General features: G+C 42.9%; 1 protein-coding gene across 3 annotated transcripts in view; it reads left to right on the top strand.

Moving 5' to 3' along the window:
- The window catches only part of PCCA (propionyl-CoA carboxylase subunit alpha), a 357,755-nt gene that overhangs the window by 102,347 nt on the left and 238,581 nt on the right, over window positions 1–16,827 (top strand). For all 3 annotated transcript variants that reach the window (XR_006414646.1, XM_044429576.1, XM_044429577.1), the window contains exons 7-8: window positions 9,433–9,564; window positions 13,800–13,836. Coding sequence is in view for 2 of the 3 variants with exons in the window: in XM_044429576.1 (XP_044285511.1) it covers window positions 9,433–9,564; window positions 13,800–13,836 (169 nt within the window). In the remaining variant the exon portion in view is untranslated. The remainder of the gene's footprint in view (window positions 1–9,432; window positions 9,565–13,799; window positions 13,837–16,827) is intronic.

Genomic DNA, 16,827 nt, shown 5'->3' with positions numbered 1-16,827 from the left:
ATCTGTGAGGTCCTCTCCTCTTAGAAATATAGAATCTCCCACTCAGTGCAGGACTCCAGTTTAAAGCATCCCTGACAGATGGCTGTCCAACTGCCTCCTGAATGCCTCCAATATGGGAGAGCAAACAGCCTCCCTAGGTAATTGGTTCCATTGCCATATTACTCTAAGATTTTTTCATACCACTCCAGGCTAAACATGCCCAGTTTTTTCAAACTCTCCTTTAAAACCAAGCACTTTGACTGTCTTCTTTTGGCTTCGGGGCATTTATCATTTGTATATAAACAACTATAAGTGGTATTTTCATATTTCCTTGGTGTGTACATCTGCTATGGCACTTATGTCTGTCTGACTGGTTATCATGTTTCACTATAGACGCTTGCCCTAATTTTTCATTCTGTATATTTGAACACTTGGAATCATTTTAATTAATATTCCCTTGGTATTGTCATGACAAAATGAGCAAAGGTTTGCCATATTATGGCTGCTAAAAGCCTGTCACTGTAAGAACACTTTTAGACTTAAGATGGGATTCCTGATCTGATCAGAAATCCATGTTACAGATCTTGCTTCTCATGAATTCCTTAGAAATGCTTATGGGTCTGTCCTTCAAGCACACTCTTAGATATATTAATTATTTACCTGTCCGGAGCGTTCTTCTCTTTGGATTGTGTTCAGCCCTACTGTTTTACCATAATGTGCCTATAACAAACTGCCTACCTGATCCCCGCCCCCTCCTCCAAACCGTGTATGTATGAGTGATTATAAAATCTTGTACAGCCTCCATCTTGGCAGTCCCTTTGGGGGTTGCCTACATGCCACATGTATTTCCTGTATGTCTGAATAAACAGTAAATGTTCTTTTGATTGTACACCCCCACCAGATGCTCTTTGGGGGGTTTTCAGTCTTGTCAGGATGATTCAACCTGAAGTGGATGCTTCCCAGCTCTTGTCATCTTTCCCCCAGGGTTTAGTTAAGAAATTGCTCTGCCACCTTTTTTGTTTAGTATCAGCAATCTGACTTCATTTTGGTTCAAGTGGAGCTGGTTCCTTTTGTACAATCTCAGCCTCTCCCATCGTTTACTTCAGTGGCTAACAAATCTGAACCCCTCCTCCCTGCACTATTGTCTCAGTCCCACATTGAGACTCCTCAGCCTCACCTAGCTGGCTGTTCCTGTGTGTGGAACAGGTTGCTTTTCAGAGAAAGCTACTCTGGTAGTCCAGGATTCCACCTTCTACCTAGCAACCTAAATTTTGTTTTCGGTACCTCATGACTACATTTCCCACATCATTAGTACTTCTATGGACCATGACCAATGACTCCATCCTGTCTACACTAACACCTGCTGCAAAGGTATCTAGATAGTGCTTGATTTCTACAGCCTTTGTACAAGGCAGGCAAGTTACCAAGTGGTCTATGCACACATCACAAACCCAGTTGTCCATGTGTCTAATTGAATCTTTTCCACTTCCCACTTCCTGAGGCACATTCTTGGCAGGAGAGGATGCTTATCTTCCGTGGAATGGATTCCTTTTAAGGGATCATTTCCCTCTTCTTCAGAATTATGGCCCTGAAACCCCCACTTTCTGTGATAGCAGAGGAGCTGGCACTCAGGGTTCAAGCCACTGTGATTACATCCTCAGAGAAATCATTCATCAACCTCACTGCCTCTCTTAGCTTCTATTGGTCAGCAAATTCAATATCAGGGGGATGATCTTGTAGCAATCTTAACATAAAGAAATGAACTCGTTCACTGAGAGCCAGGATGTCATTACACCAAACACACCCATGGCTTCTCTCCAGCTGGCAGATAGTTGTGAAGCACTCAATTGCAATTCACTGCATAGTACCCCCCCACCACGCATCACACCCCTCCATTGGCTTTATTATAACTATTTTTTCCTCAAACCTAATATCTTGTTTATTGATATTATTGGGTTTGTATAGAAGACTAAGTTTTTTATTGGGGGAAAAGGGGGAAATTACAGTTTTGCATTTATATTTAGAATTATATGTTCACAGTTACTTAATATCAGAAGATTAGGGCTTGATTATCTGGGCCATTATAAGACATTCTGGTTCTTATTTTGAAATGCTGAAGTGTTATTTGGCAGTGTGTTTAGGGTCATTGTCCTGCATTGTCCTGAACCTCTGCCTCGGTCCAAGGGGCCTTGCCAGCTGAAATAGGATTTTGCGTTGAATTGCCCTGTATTTGGTTCCATTAATCTTGACCTCAATCCTGATCAGTTTCTGAGTGCCTGCTGAGAAAAAGCACCTGTCCTGCCCTCCAGCATGAAGCTCTCACCACTCCACTCCACTGTGAGATGCTGTTCTCAGGGCAGTAAGCAGTATTGACTTAGTAGCACACACAACATTTTGCAGCAAGGCCAAAAAGTTGAATTTGGCTTCATGATCCCAGGGGACCTTTTTCCACATTTGTTATGTTTCCCACATGCCTTTTTGCAAATTCAAAATGTGCTTTGGTATGCTTTGTTTTAGCAATGGCTTTCCTTTTGCTATGCTTCTATAAATCTCAGATTCGTGGAGCATGCAGGTGATGGTTGCCCCATGAACGATTTCTCCCATCTCAGCTTCATGTCTTTCAAGCTTCTACAGAGTTGCCACTAACTTCTTGGTTGCTTCCCTGAGTTATGCTTTCTTCTTTACCCTGTCACTGTACTTTGATAGTCAGCCTTCTCTATACAAGGTCACAATTGAACTTTATTCTTTCTATTTTGTAATAATGGATTTAATGGTGTGCTTTGAACGTTTTGCACACCATAGCTCGCAATAGCTTTTTAAGCACCTGATTCTGATTGGTGCTTCTACAAAACTTTATCCAGGAATTGTCGGGATAGCTCTTTGGTCACCATGATGCTGTTTAAGTATATTCTACAACAAATTCTTAGATTTTGCAGAAGTAGGTGTGTTTAAGTTAATGTGGCACTGGAATTGCACAAATGCGGACTTGATTCAAGTACTTATAATTCTTCATCATGGCCTCTGTGCATCCACACATATGGGTGCTGCGCCTGTGCAATGCCTAGGCCGGAAGATTAGAAAGCTAATGGTTTTTGGCAGCATAACTCCGCTCCCCTCCCCCTGCATAGTATAAATAGAGCGGAGTGTCCACCATTTTACTCAGTCTTTGCAACCACCGTTTGCTGTGCCGCATGCCTGTTTGTCTCTCGTTCTACAGTTCTTATAGCTTCTTACAAACTCTATCTTGTTATATCTTGTCATATTCCAAGTTTTTTCTCTTACCCATTTAAAAATCTTTCTTTCTTTCTAAAAAAACAAACCCAAAAATATTATAACTTTACCCTCTGCACTATCCTCTTTTCTTCCTTTTCGCGATGCGGCATTTCGCAAATGTATCCAGTGCGGCTCCAAGATGTCCCCAGCGGACCTGCACGATCTATGCCTTCTCTGCCTCGGCGAGGGGCATAGAACCAACAAGTGCGGTCATTGCTTGGCTCCCCAAGCAGGCCAGAAAAAATAGGGAGAACCGTCTCCATAAGTTATTCTGGGACCAGGCCTTGATGCAATCAGACCAGTTGGTCTTAAAGCCTGGCTCCTCTTCAACTGCGCCTCCTCAGCGCTCCGCCTCTGCCTCGGCTGTGCCCTCGAAGCGTCCTGCCTTGGCCTCTGCCGCACTTCCACAGTGTCCTTCGGACAAAGCCGCTACTTCAATGGAGGCCCAACAGCTACCTTCTCCCCTGACCAAGCAACGGGAGAAACGTAAGCATACCGGATCTGATAAGTCCTCCGGTCACAAAAAGCCGAGGAAGGATAAGGCAGACAAGCCGGCTCATAAAAGCAAAAAACCCGACCACCTCAAACACCGGGGTTTGGGTTCATCAGGATTCTTGGTACCGACCGCCGCTATGGTATCGACTACCTCGGGATTGGCCTTGCAGTCGGCAATGCAGGTGACTCCGCCAGGATCCCCCAGGCAAGTTGTTCGGCCTGAGAGCATGTCTCCTCGACAACCGGAGGCGCTGCTTAGGGAGTCTATCTCAGATGGAGAGATCAGAGACTCCCTTCCAAGGGAGCGTTCTCCAATCCCGATGCCTACAGCCGTGCTACCCACGGACTCTCTGTCGCCACCTAGACAACGAAGCCATTCCGCTGACCGTCAAGCCGATGACTGGCCAATGCCTGGATACGGTGGTTTCACAGGTTGGGGTGAATACCACTTGTTTGGCCACTACCCACGGGACCGTCAGTCACCACCAGTCCCGAGTGAGGCGCTCTCCACGTCGGGGCGTGCAGAGAGGAAGTGCCCAGCATCTCCGGAGTCCTCTCCTTCCAGCGAGCATTACTGCTATCAGGAAGACTCGGATGAGTCGGAGGTGGACTCCACATCTCCCGATGTGGCCATTACCTCCCAGGGCCCTGAGTCCCCGAACGAGCCCCATGTTACCTTCGCGGAGCTCATCCCTCGCCTGGTTCGGTCGCTGGAGATCGAGACCCACCATTGCCCCGGTCCCAGCACCGATAGATTTTACGACATCATCTGGGGTGAGCAGTCTGCAGCCATAGCCTTGCCGCTCATTACCATGCTCTGCCAAACGATGGTCCAGCCCTGGGACCAACCGGCTCAACCACAGGCTACGTCTTGTCGATACAAAGCCATGTACCGAGTTCGGGAGGAAGACATACCGTTCCTACTACGACACCCGAAACCGAACTCGGTGGTGGTTGAGTCCTCCCAGGGCAGGGAGTTGAGGGGTCACACAGCCCCTCACAATAAGGAAGGGAGGAAGATAGATATGCTTGTGCGCTGGGTCTATGCGGCCTCTGGACTCAGCCTCCGCATATCGAATTAAGAAGTGATGCTAGTGCATTACCAGTACTTCATAATGCAAAAAGTAGAGAACATCGCTTCTTCCCTTCCGGACCATCAAGTGGACCTGGCCAGAGTGTTTTATAAAGGAGGCAATGCAAGTGGCCATTCAACAACTTTCCACTGCAAGGCATCATGTGGACACTGATTCTAGGGCCCCGGTCAGTACATTTCTCTTCGGCAGCATGCGTGGCTGAGAAATTTTAATTTCCCTGAGGAAATGAAAAGAAGGATAGAAGAGATGCCGTTTGATGGTACCGGACTGTTTCATGCGAAGACCGACCATAAACTCAAGTCGATCCACAAATCATGCATGGCAGTGCGTTACATGGAGCTTCCACAGCAGAAACGTAAGTGGTCATGGTCCCGACCCTCCAGCCGTCAACAGTACCAACCTCGGCAGCAGTATCAGCAGAGGCAACAACGTAGAAGACAACAGCCACAACAATGCTTCTCGCAGGGCCATCAGCGTTTCGATACTGAGAAGCATCAACGTTGACGGTCCGGGCAGACCATCCCGTCTCTCCACTCCCCACCTTCCCCTCTCCCTTTTGGGGGCCGGCTTCAAAGCCGACTCCCCATTTGGGAGTCCATTACATCTGATAGGTGGGTGTTGTCCATCATTCAGCTCGGATATAGGATAGAATTCAACATCGTTCCTCCGTCAAGCCCGATCTGATTTACACCTTGCTCTTCGGTACTATGCGACGAAGTCTATCAGCCACTTCGTAACGGAGCGATTTGACAACTCTCTCGCTCTGAAGGGTTGCACGGATTCTATTCCAGATATTTTACGGTCCCTAAACGGGACGGCGGTCTTCGTCCTATCCTGGACTTGCGAGATGTTAACAGGTACATCAAACCTAAAAAGTTTCAGATGACCACCTTACAAAATATCCTTCCGTTGCTGAGGAGAGAGGATTGGTTTGCCTCACTGGACTTGAAGGATGCATATTTCCATATCTCCATTCATCCTTCTCACAGACGCTTTCTACATTTCACTGTTGGATCCGATATATTCGAATTCAATGTCCTGCCACTTGACCTCGCTACCGCTCCGAGAGTCTTCACAAAGTGTATGGCTCCGTTGTGTGCATACCTGCGGCTTCAGGGTATACAAATATACCCATACTTGGATGATTGGCTAATTGTGTCCCAGACTAGAGATAGTCTCCTGTCGTCTGTACATGAAACTTGTGATTTGCTTGACGATCTTGGACTTTGCATTAACCACGATAAATTGTCCCTTATTCCTACATAGGTCATCAATTTCATCGGAGCATGTATAAGGAAAAGGTCGTTCTTCGAATGGATTCAACATTGCTACCCAAGGTGGCCACACCGTTTCATATGAATCAGGAGATTGTCTTGCCTGCGTTCTTTCCATCACCATCGAATCCAATTGAACGCTCTCTTCACACTCTCGATGTTCGATGCTGCTTGGCTTTTTACAGATCTCGCATGGAATCCTTCAGGACTTCTAATAGACACTTTGTTAAATATTCTGACCATAATAAGGGCTCTCCAGTCACATCTCAGAGACTGTCTAAATGGATCGTCCAGACTATTGTTTTGGCATATCAGTTAGCAAAGATGGACTTACCTGTGTTCCCAAGGGGTCATTCTACGTGAGCAGTAGCGGCTTCATTGGCCTTTGCAGTGGGGGTTCTGATCCAAGATATCTGCAGAGCTGCAACCTGGGATGCTCCATGCACTTTGGCCAAGCATTATCAGCTTAATGTACATGCCAGACAAGATTGCTCTTTTGGTAGAGTAGTTCTCTCAGCTATTCTTTGTTGACAACACCTCCCTCCTCCGAGTCTGGTAAGCTTGCTAATCACCCATATGTGTGATGCACAGAGGCCACGACGAAGAAAAGCAGGTTGCTTACCTGTAACTGATGTTCTTCGAGTGGCCATCTGTGCATTCACACAACCCACCCACCGGCCCCGCTCGGTGTCGGTGAGTGGAAATGTTGTTCATCGGTACCATGCTTAAATATTAGGGTACCGATGATGATTACTGTGATATCATCTTCAGCCTCAAGGGGCAAACATTTGGTCTTCAAGATTGAGTAAAATGGCGGACACTCCGCTCAATTTATACTATGCAGGGGGAGGGGAACGGAGTTTTCCCTCCAAAAACCGTTAGCTTTCTAATCTTCCGGCCTAGGCACTGCGCAGGGGCAGCACCCATATGTGTGAATGCACAGATGGCCACTCGAAGAACATCAGTTACAGGTAAGCAACCTGCTTTTCTCTGGAGGCAGTGGGTTGCACGAGAGCTTGTTTAGGCATTTCACAGCAAAGGGGAAAAATACTGCTGCAATCAACAAGTGTTTTCTGTTTTTGTTAACTTTTGTGCCATAGTAAACATTCAGTGTTTAGTATCTCATGTACTTCAAAGGGTAACAAAGCCAATTCAGTCCATTTCAATTTCAGGTTGTAATGCAACAAAATGTGGAAAATCCGAGGGTGTATGTGAATACATCTGCAAGGTACTGTATACTAGTCCAGGGGTGGCCATACTTGCTCAATGGAAGAATCACGTACAGTAAATGTCAGCTATTTCAGAACCTCAAGGCATGGATAAATATTTATTTATTTATTTATTTTGACCAAATTTATTACAATTATCAGGCTACCTACTGCTAGCGGAAGTCTTGTGAGTCTTCGTCTTGGCTGTGGGTCGTTTACTTTGGAGGGATGCAGCATGGCAAAATCTGATTGAAAGCATAATCCTATGCAGGTTTGGACAGGGGAAAAAAGCCCAACAATGGCCATCAGAATGCTGGGAGTTCTAGGACTTTTTCCCATTGAATATATGATAGATTAAGATTCTGTTTCTTTAAACATGGAAACTTGTGTCACCAGCATCCCTTTAGCAATTGCCACCATTTTCATGCCATGCTCACATGCAGGCCTACAACACCCTAGGTGCTGAGTGGTTGCCATGTAATTAGGATGGCTGCCACATGGCTCTTCCCACTAAAATGTATTCTGAACAGGAGGCGTTTCCTGCGATGGCCGTGAGATGCAGCATGAGGATTGGTCATGTAGGCTGTTGTTGGTGATGCTGGAGGCAGTAGCACTGCGCTTGTTGGCAGGAGATTCCAGCATGGTGGCCTGCACAGACCCTTCTTCCACCCTGTGGGAGGGCTGCTGGCCTGTGGCATCAGGCACCGAGAGCAGCTTTGTGCATGCCATGCTGACCCTGTCTGCCAGCCCGATACCACCCTGTGGTCCTTTGAGCGTGGCTGCCAATGCTGCTGCTGCTGCTGCTGCTGGAGGTCTGGAAGATGCAGAGTGTGAACCAGATAGTGGGCACAGGTGCAAGGCTAGGGCTTTTTGTTGGACTGTAGAGCAGCTGGGGTTCTCAAGCTTACTGGAATTCCCTTGGGAGGCATCCTCACTGGGTGTGGTGGGTAGGCTGTAGCTGGGCAGTAAAGCCCCTCCTTCAGTGTAAAAGGTCACAAGTTCAGTTCCCTTCTGGGGCTGGGAAAGATTGGAGGTTGCACCAGACTTTTCCAGCCCTCTGTAAGCTGCAAAATAAACTCAAAGAACTGCATGCTGCTTGTGAGCCTTGGTTTGGCCACTCCTGTACTAGTCTATGGTTGTATTGGCTGTATTAGCACAGATCTATAAAATGGAAGCTGTTAACATACTGTCAGTGATTTTATTGTCTGACTAGTCATTCACAGCACTGCTTTTTTAGGTGTCACAATTTAAGCAATTTGTCAGAATAAGGTATGCAAAACAATTCTAACCTGTACACACTTCATATACTGTGTCAAATTTTAAGTATTTCATATAATCTCAGCATTGTTGCTCAAGCACAAAACAAAAAATAGACTGTATAATGTGCCCTTCAGAAGAGAGCAGTAATAGAGGAGGGGGACAATTTGATATTATTGTAATAAAAACAGATGAGATGAAAAGATGTTTGGACAATGTGGATGATAGTTTAGAAATTAGAGTATAGTATTGCAATAAACCCAATGCAAACTATTTGTTTTTAAAACATCACTTTAAGACATTAACCTAAAGTGGCCTTGAAGTGCGGTAAGTATTTCTTATGGTGCTTGTCTAGTCTGAAAGATGTTATCCAGGTATGCCTTTTATTATATATGCAGTACCTGAATTATTTAAGAGTCCTTCTTGTATGCCTTGAACACTTATAAGAGGAATTTCATTTCCGTTTTGTGTGAGGGTTTTGTTCTAAAGAATGCAAAATGAAATCCTGCACTGTATTATACATTAGCAAACATAACTTTGTAAGCCACTTGTGGCCCCTTCAGTCATGAGTTAACTGCCTTTTTCTCACTCAAGGGATCCTGCAAATGTTCAGACTGGAATACTTTATAGCTCTCAGCTATTTTTCCTTGGTCTGGCTTTGATTTATTCAACAGTAATTATAGGAGCTTTGAGCTTGTGTTCCATATAGGCTTAACAAGCTCATATACATTTTTAATGTACTGGCTCGAGTTATGTTGCTTACATAAATTTGAGGTATTTCCTAAGCAAAAATTCATCATGGGATTTAAATGTTTCTGTGAACCAGTGCCTCTGCCTTCCTTGTCTCCTCAGGTGTCGGAAAATGTTGCTTTCATTGGACCAGACATGCATGCTATTCAAGCAATGGGGGACAAGATAGAAAGTAAACTGTTAGCCAAGAAGGCAAAGGTCAACACAATACCTGGTTATGATGGAGTGGTCAAGGTAAGAAACATTTTAAAAAAATGCTGATCATATATTCTGAATGCTGTCTCAGCATGCATGCGAAATAACAAAGTGTGCATCATGACAAGTGTGATTTCTATGGTGGGAGTGTTTATATAGCTTGCAAGGACTCCACAGGCCTACAGTGCAATCAGTTAACACTGAATACAGGAACACATTGCATCCTGTACAGGATCCTTGCCCTTAAAGAATTGTCATGGAAAGTAGGTATTGCCATCACCACAACAATGCCCCTAAAGTGCAGTGGTTTCTTTTTTCATAAAAGTAAAATGGAGCTATACATTGATGGAGAAGTAAGTAAAAAATCATTCAAAGTGGGGCCAGTGTTGCTATGGCATCCAGGAGATAGACCTACTCCATGCACCTAATAACCTTTCAGAACCAAACTTCTTCCTGGATGTATAGCCATGTCCAGTGCGATTAGAAGTTGCAGGACTGGAATGGGGTGCTTATTACTTGATCTATGGAAAAAAGCATTGACCATACTTAAGTGTGAGGTGTAGCCTCTAGCTCACCATAAAACTGTTCCAAGTTTGTAAGTTTTTTGGTCATCTTGAGAACTGTGTTTTGATGAAAGGCTGCATGTGATATTGCCAGTGCTGCTTCTCACAGTGCTGATGAGAGAAGGCTGCTGGTGTTACAGTGACTTCTTGTATTTAGATAGATGCTAAGGACTTATCTGTATTGCAACTTTTATTCTCTTTGGCACAGTATTCTTTCTCCATAGAAAGACATGCTAACTCGTTGGTGCCATATTCTTTCACCTTTATGATATGCTAACTCTCCATTGCACTAGTGGTAGGCCTTGCTGGCACAACAGAATGCATTGCATAGTCTATTTTCTATTCTTTTGGACACTCTGCTAAGTTTGCCAGATTACTGAAATTTATTGGGCCAGATCCAAAACCATTTAGCTACTTTGGACTTCCGTTGCCTTCCCTCTGTGCTACATGTGAAATTTATCTTCTGAAACACTGGGTTGGGATTCCAGTTTCTCAGGTTGAGGGGACACTAGAAGACAAATGAAAATTCTTTTGTCTGAATGCAAGCCCATGGGTAGGCCTAAAGAAGTGCAGGATTCCACAAGAGGACACAAAGCACTAACACTGAATATGCATGCAAGGTTTACACTCATGTTTGAGGGAATGGTAAAATAGGCGAAATTAAATAAATTGGGTATTCGAATGAATGACATGAGATTTTTTGTTTTTGTTGTAATTGTCACTATGTAAACATGTTGTTCTCACAAGGAAGACAGATTCCTTTGGAACATAAAAACCATTGGTGGCCTAAGTTCTTATCGCCTCTGCCATTTCCTTACTCTTCTTGACATCTGACTTGTCAAAGAAATTGTCCTGTGGAGCTTGTTATCATAGTCCTAAAAGGCAATGGGTATTGCTCAGAGTCACATATGTGTCTGCCTTGACAGGATAAAAACAGTATTTAGAAGTTTTTTCCAGTCAGAATGGGTATATATGATGCCCAAATAATAGCAGCTTTCTTCTGTCTTTTTAGTTTTTGAAGACTGAAAACATGAAGTTTGCATGTTCTTTTAAGACATTTTGGCCAGAAAGGGGAGTTACAATTAGCACAGTTGTGTCCCTATTCTAAGGATAATTTGTAGATTGCTTTCTTGTGGGTTTGCAGTATGTACCAGTTACTCATTTCTTTGCAGGTAACTAAATGGTGAATGGGTGGGGGAAATGACCATCTTTATTGCTTTATTTAAAATTTCTATTTAGCAAATATATGCCTGAATTTGCAAGAGAAAAGAAATGCAAAAGTTCCTTCCTTGGCCCTAATGTCTCTTCATCAGTCATCACTCTTCCTGCGTTTTATTCAAGAGACTCTAATTGTCTGTATTTCCCAGGTTTAACACTTCCTGACAGAGAGGCTATTAAGGGGAAGTATTCTCGCATAACTGTCACAGACAAGAACAAAGAGCCTTCAGACTCAATGTGTGGAAACCACTAACATTCTTAAAAGATCCTTTTCATGCACTTTTGTTATTCCTCAAGCTAAAACTTGGAGAGTGTGGAGGTTGCAAGGTTGTGGAAGGCAAAAAGATATAACAGTAAACCTTGATTTTGTCCCTCCTCCCTTTTGGGGGTGGGTAGACTTATCTCTGCCTTAAAAACAATTGTTAGGAAAATCTCATGAACAGATGTGCCTGCTTGAAGTTAAAAAAGGGACTTAAAACTGATGTTGCTTTCGGGACTGCTTTGAACTTAACAAGCACCGATTTGCGGAGCAGACTAGCTAATGAAAGGAAATTAAATTTTCTGACAACTTCCTGTACCAGTTTCCTTATTCTTCAGTGGGTGCTTAGAAGGTACTAAGGTTTTGTTTTATTGTTTGGCAAAAAATGACCCAGGTACGAACTCCTCCAAAGTATTCTGCCTCCTCTTTTTCCTTTCTTTTTTTTTAAAGAAATGGTTTTGAATACTTAAAGATATCAATTTTCATTTTAATGTTCAGATATCGGCCTCCATGGATTCAGCCGTAATCAGTAGCAAAGGGTTTTCAGGCACAACATGTAATGGCCTGGAAAGAAAAGATGTCATGGTAGCTTCCTTTTCCTTCCCTTGCCAGGCATGTCACTCTCCCAAACTTGGTGACTTTCAAACTGTCCCATCACTTATGGCTTGTTCTAGGCTTTCAGCATAGTTTGGAAGTCACCCCACTGCTCATCCACAGCAAACCCTGCCACCCATAGTAGTTATGGAAATAAGACAGCTTGCAACTGGCAAGTGCAAGGTAGGGAAAAGAAGCCACCATGGCTTCCTCTCCTTCCCCAGTTCTGTAAACCCAGTCAATGAATGTTAATATATAGCGGAAATATTAGAAAATTTAGAGGGACTTTCAAGGTTTAACATGTCATTAATTATGTACAATTATGTATTCAAAATCCATCTGGGGCAATCTTTTTATTAGGGTTAGGGGACAAAACAGAACTGTATTTTAAAAATGAACAGATGTGGTCATGAGATCTGCGATACACATAGATCCATTCTCAAAATGGAGATTTGCAGACTGAATAAATGGTAGGTATGGCAGAGTACATTTCTGACTAACAAACCTTTCTGTTTCTCCCCCCACCACCAATCCCCTGTTTTTTGTACCATTTAGCCTGTTGAAGAATTTTGGATTACTTGAAAGCTTGCACATTTTTGTGGAATTTTGGTTGGTCCTATTAAGGTATTGCCCAGCTGTGGGTTTTAGGGTTTTTTCCCCTCATGGACCAGCATAATTACAATTGCTTACTATGGAAATACATTGTTTGGGTTAAGAGACACTTAACTTACATATGGCAGTAGATTACTGTCAATCTTTTCATTCATTAACTACTGAGAAACTGAATAGTTTGTGTGTGTTTTATCATCTCCCACCTGGCCACTTGGGGAACATTGCATATCTAAAGGCTGCTGTCTTTATGTTTGTATGAAAACTGGCATAAGATGCTTTTACTGTCAGTTCTTTAACATTATTTAGGCCATGCTTGCTATTCATGCTGCTAGGTAATTATCTCCATCCATGTCCAGTTCAATGGTTTAATAGTAAATGTATTAAAGTTACTAGATACATCTAAGGTTAGAATACAAATATTTTTTGTTTCCTATTATTACAATTGCAGATGCATTAATTTTTGAAATTGAGAATCTATGATAATCTATTTAAATGGGGTCTAATATGTGTTGATCTGGCTTACAAAAACAACAATCAGTGCCTGAGAATATACATTTGAACCTTTTGGTGAATTTGTAAGACTTGAATTGCTGTTGAACCTTAGCCAAACAATAGAGAATCGACTCCCCCTGCTGTCTGTACCTAGGAAAACATGACATATATGTACCTGAGAAGACAGGAATAAGCTGACAGTTGACATGTTCCAATGTTCTGATATTTACTTCTCAGTGAAACCATCTAAATTCTTTAATTCTAGCAACTTGAGAAATCCTTCTGTAGTCCTGCTGTTTTTTCCTGTCAGCTGATTCTTCACTGCTTAGAGTCTGAGTGTTATGCACTGATGAGGTAAAATTTACATTCCACTTATGGTATTAATTTTACATCGCTCTGAATGAAGCAGGTCAGAAGGTTGTAAAATCAAACATTAAATGAATCGGAGGAGACAGTAGTGCAATATGCGGCTGCCCTAGAGACTCAGTGCAGTAGCTGATGGGATTAATGTTGGGTCTAATTTCCTGCTTTTACAGGATGCTGATGAAGCTGTCAGAATCGCAAGGGAAATTGGTAAGTTTTAAAATTGGCTATTGTGAGATTTGTATACCTTTCAGAAGATACTGTTGACTAAATTAACTGTGTAATATGTAGTCCCTATGGAACAAATGATGATTTAAGTTTTAAATCCTCAGTTCCCACCAAGACTAGAAAGAGTCTGAGTATTAACTGTCTCTGTAAATCTTAACATTTTAGTGGTAAGTATCATTTTAGAGACTTAGGATGTGGACAGGTTGTAAGATGTATGAATTATAATCTGCTTAAAAGGAGGGTGGTATTTCATGTTTGTAAACCTTATGTGCATAAGGTACTAAGATATGGTCAGTCTTTTTCAGAGGACTGACATACTTGTATTTCTGTTCTGTTATAAATAATTAGTTGGGTTCTACTATAATTTGAGATATATAAGATGGCATCAGACAGTACCATATAACTTGTGCCATACTTCAAAGAAGCCTGTGGACTTGTCTTTTCTCCTTCATGTATTACATCAAAATACTCTTGAAAACCAAAGGAAATTTCGAAAGTGGCTTAAGTTATGTTACAGGAGTGGGAATGTCAGTTCTTAAACAAGTCAAATACTCCTCTTGGGAGTTCTTAAATTACTTGTTTGAAGCACAGCCTGTATTCTGGAAAAAATTTTTTTATAAAATAACATTTTCTTGATACTTTGAAATTGGGAGATGGCATTTAGCATCAACCCAATTAAGACTGGAATCATAATTGTGCTTGGCTGGTGTGGTGCAGTAATCTGTTGGAAAGTAGAGCAGGGGGGCTAGGAGCAAATAACCTGTCAATTGCAATGCCTATTGTCAATTGCTGTTTCTTCGCTTAAACAGCTACTTTACAGATTTATTGTTAGAAAAAAATGACTTGCTACCCTCCTCCAATTTTGTTGGATATGTTTCCGTCATTGAGGCTTGAGAATATGTACAATATGCTTGGCCTGGTTGACTCACCACCTAACCCATGCCCATTATGACTTACTGGAAGAAATAAGGAGGGGAGTCACATCTGGGTCCAGGAGGCTATAAATACCTCCTTGAGGGAGGCGCTGGCACTAGACTCTTACAAGGAGGCTGTGATCAAACCACTCCTAAAAAAGTCTCACCTGGACCCAATGGATGTGAATAATTATAGGCCAGCTGCTAACATCTCCATTCTGGGCAAAGTGTTTGAGTGGGGTGGTGCCCAGGCAGCTCCAAGCAGTCTTGCATGAAATGGATTATCTAGATCCATATCAATTGGGTTTCAGGCCTGGTTTTGGAATGGAGCGGCCTTAGTTCCTCTGTGGGATTGTTTTTGCTGGGAGGAAGGCAGGAGGAATGGGACCCTTGATTCTCCTGGACCTCTCGGCAGCTTTTGATACCATCAACCATGGTATCCTTCTGTATAGGTTGACTGGATTAGGAATAGGTGGCACTGCTTTTCAGCAACTCCACTCTTGCCTGGCTAGTGGATTCCATAACATGATATCAGGAGATTGTTGCTCTGTACCATGGCAGTTACGTCATGTGGTACCACAGGGCTTTATTTTATTCTCCATGCTATTTAACATCAACATGAAACTGCTGGAAGATGTTTATCAGGAGATATGTGCTGAAGTGTCAGCAGTATGCAGGTGATACTCGGCTCTACCTCTCCTTTTCATCAAATCCAGGTGAGGCAGTGACTGTTCTAAATCAGTGCCTAGACTCAGTGATGGACTGGATGAGGGCCAATAAACTGAGACTTAATTCAGACAAGATGGATGCTGATGTTGGGTCAGTTGCCTGTCCATTTGGGAGATATTCAGTCTGTCCTGGATGAAGTTGTACTCTCCCGAGGCTTCAGCGAATGGGGCAGCATAGAAGTCTCCTAAATAAATAAATAATAAAATATTCATAGCTTGGGGGTGTTCCCTGACCCAGAATTGTTGCTTGAGTTGCAAGTAAACTCAGTGGTTAGGGGCACCTAATCACAGCTTAGGCTGATCTGACCCTATCTGGACAGACAGAATCTGGCCACAGTTATCCATGCTCTGGTAACCTTTTGCCTGGATTACTATAATATGCTGTATGTGGGTCTGCCTTTGGAGATGGTCCAGAAACTCCAGCTGATTCAGAACAGGGCAGCATGGGTACTAACAAGATTTGGCTCATGTGATCATATTATGCCAGTTCTCTTTCAGCTGCATTAGCTGCCAGTTGAAGTCTGTGCCCAATTCAAAGTGCTGGTGTTAACATTTAAAGCCCTAAACAGCTTGGGGCCAGGGTATCAGAAGGAACACCTTGCCCTGTATGTTCCTACCCAGCCCCTAAGATCTGAGGTTCTTCACAGGGAATCTCACCCCAAAAGAAGGCGGCGTAGTGGGTAAGAGCGTGGGACTGGGACTCAGGTGATCTGGGTTCGAGTCCCCGCTCGGCCATGGAGCCAACTGGGTGACTTTGGGCCAGTCACAGACTCTCAGGCCAACCTACCTCACAGGGTTGTTGTTGTTGTGGGGACAAGATGGAGGAGGGGAATGATGTAAGCTGCCTTGAGCCCTTTGTAGGAAAAAGGCAGGATATAAACCAATAAATAAATAAATAAATAAATAAATAATAAAAAAAAAAAAACACAAAACCCCAAAATGATGACTAGAAGGGCCTTTTCAGTAGTAACATCCCATCTTTGGAACATGTTCCCCATGGAGGTGTGCTTGGCACCATCTTTTTTCTCTTTTTGACACCTGGTGAAAAGCTTTTATTTTTCAGATATTTTAATAGATTACATTTCCTTTAATTGTGTTATTATTGCTCCTATGTGGTATATTAATATTCCTATAGTTGCTGTGTGTTTTGTATTGATTTATTGTCTATTATTTATTTAAATGTGACTATTTATTGTTTTATATATCTTTAAAATTTTGTAAACTGCCTAGAGAGCCCAGTGGACTATGGAACGGTATATAAGTGTAATCAATATAAGGGTAATAAAGACAAATGGTAGTGGGGAGTTCCACCTACATACTTTTTCAAATTA

The sequence above is a fragment of the Varanus komodoensis genome, unplaced genomic scaffold, assembly GCF_004798865.1.
Source record: "Varanus komodoensis strain SLA01 unplaced genomic scaffold, ASM479886v1 scaffold2, whole genome shotgun sequence".
NCBI lineage: Eukaryota > Metazoa > Chordata > Lepidosauria > Squamata > Varanidae > Varanus > Varanus komodoensis.
The sequence above is the reverse complement of the archived record's forward strand: the minus strand, read 5'-3'. Positions and strand labels throughout refer to the sequence as shown.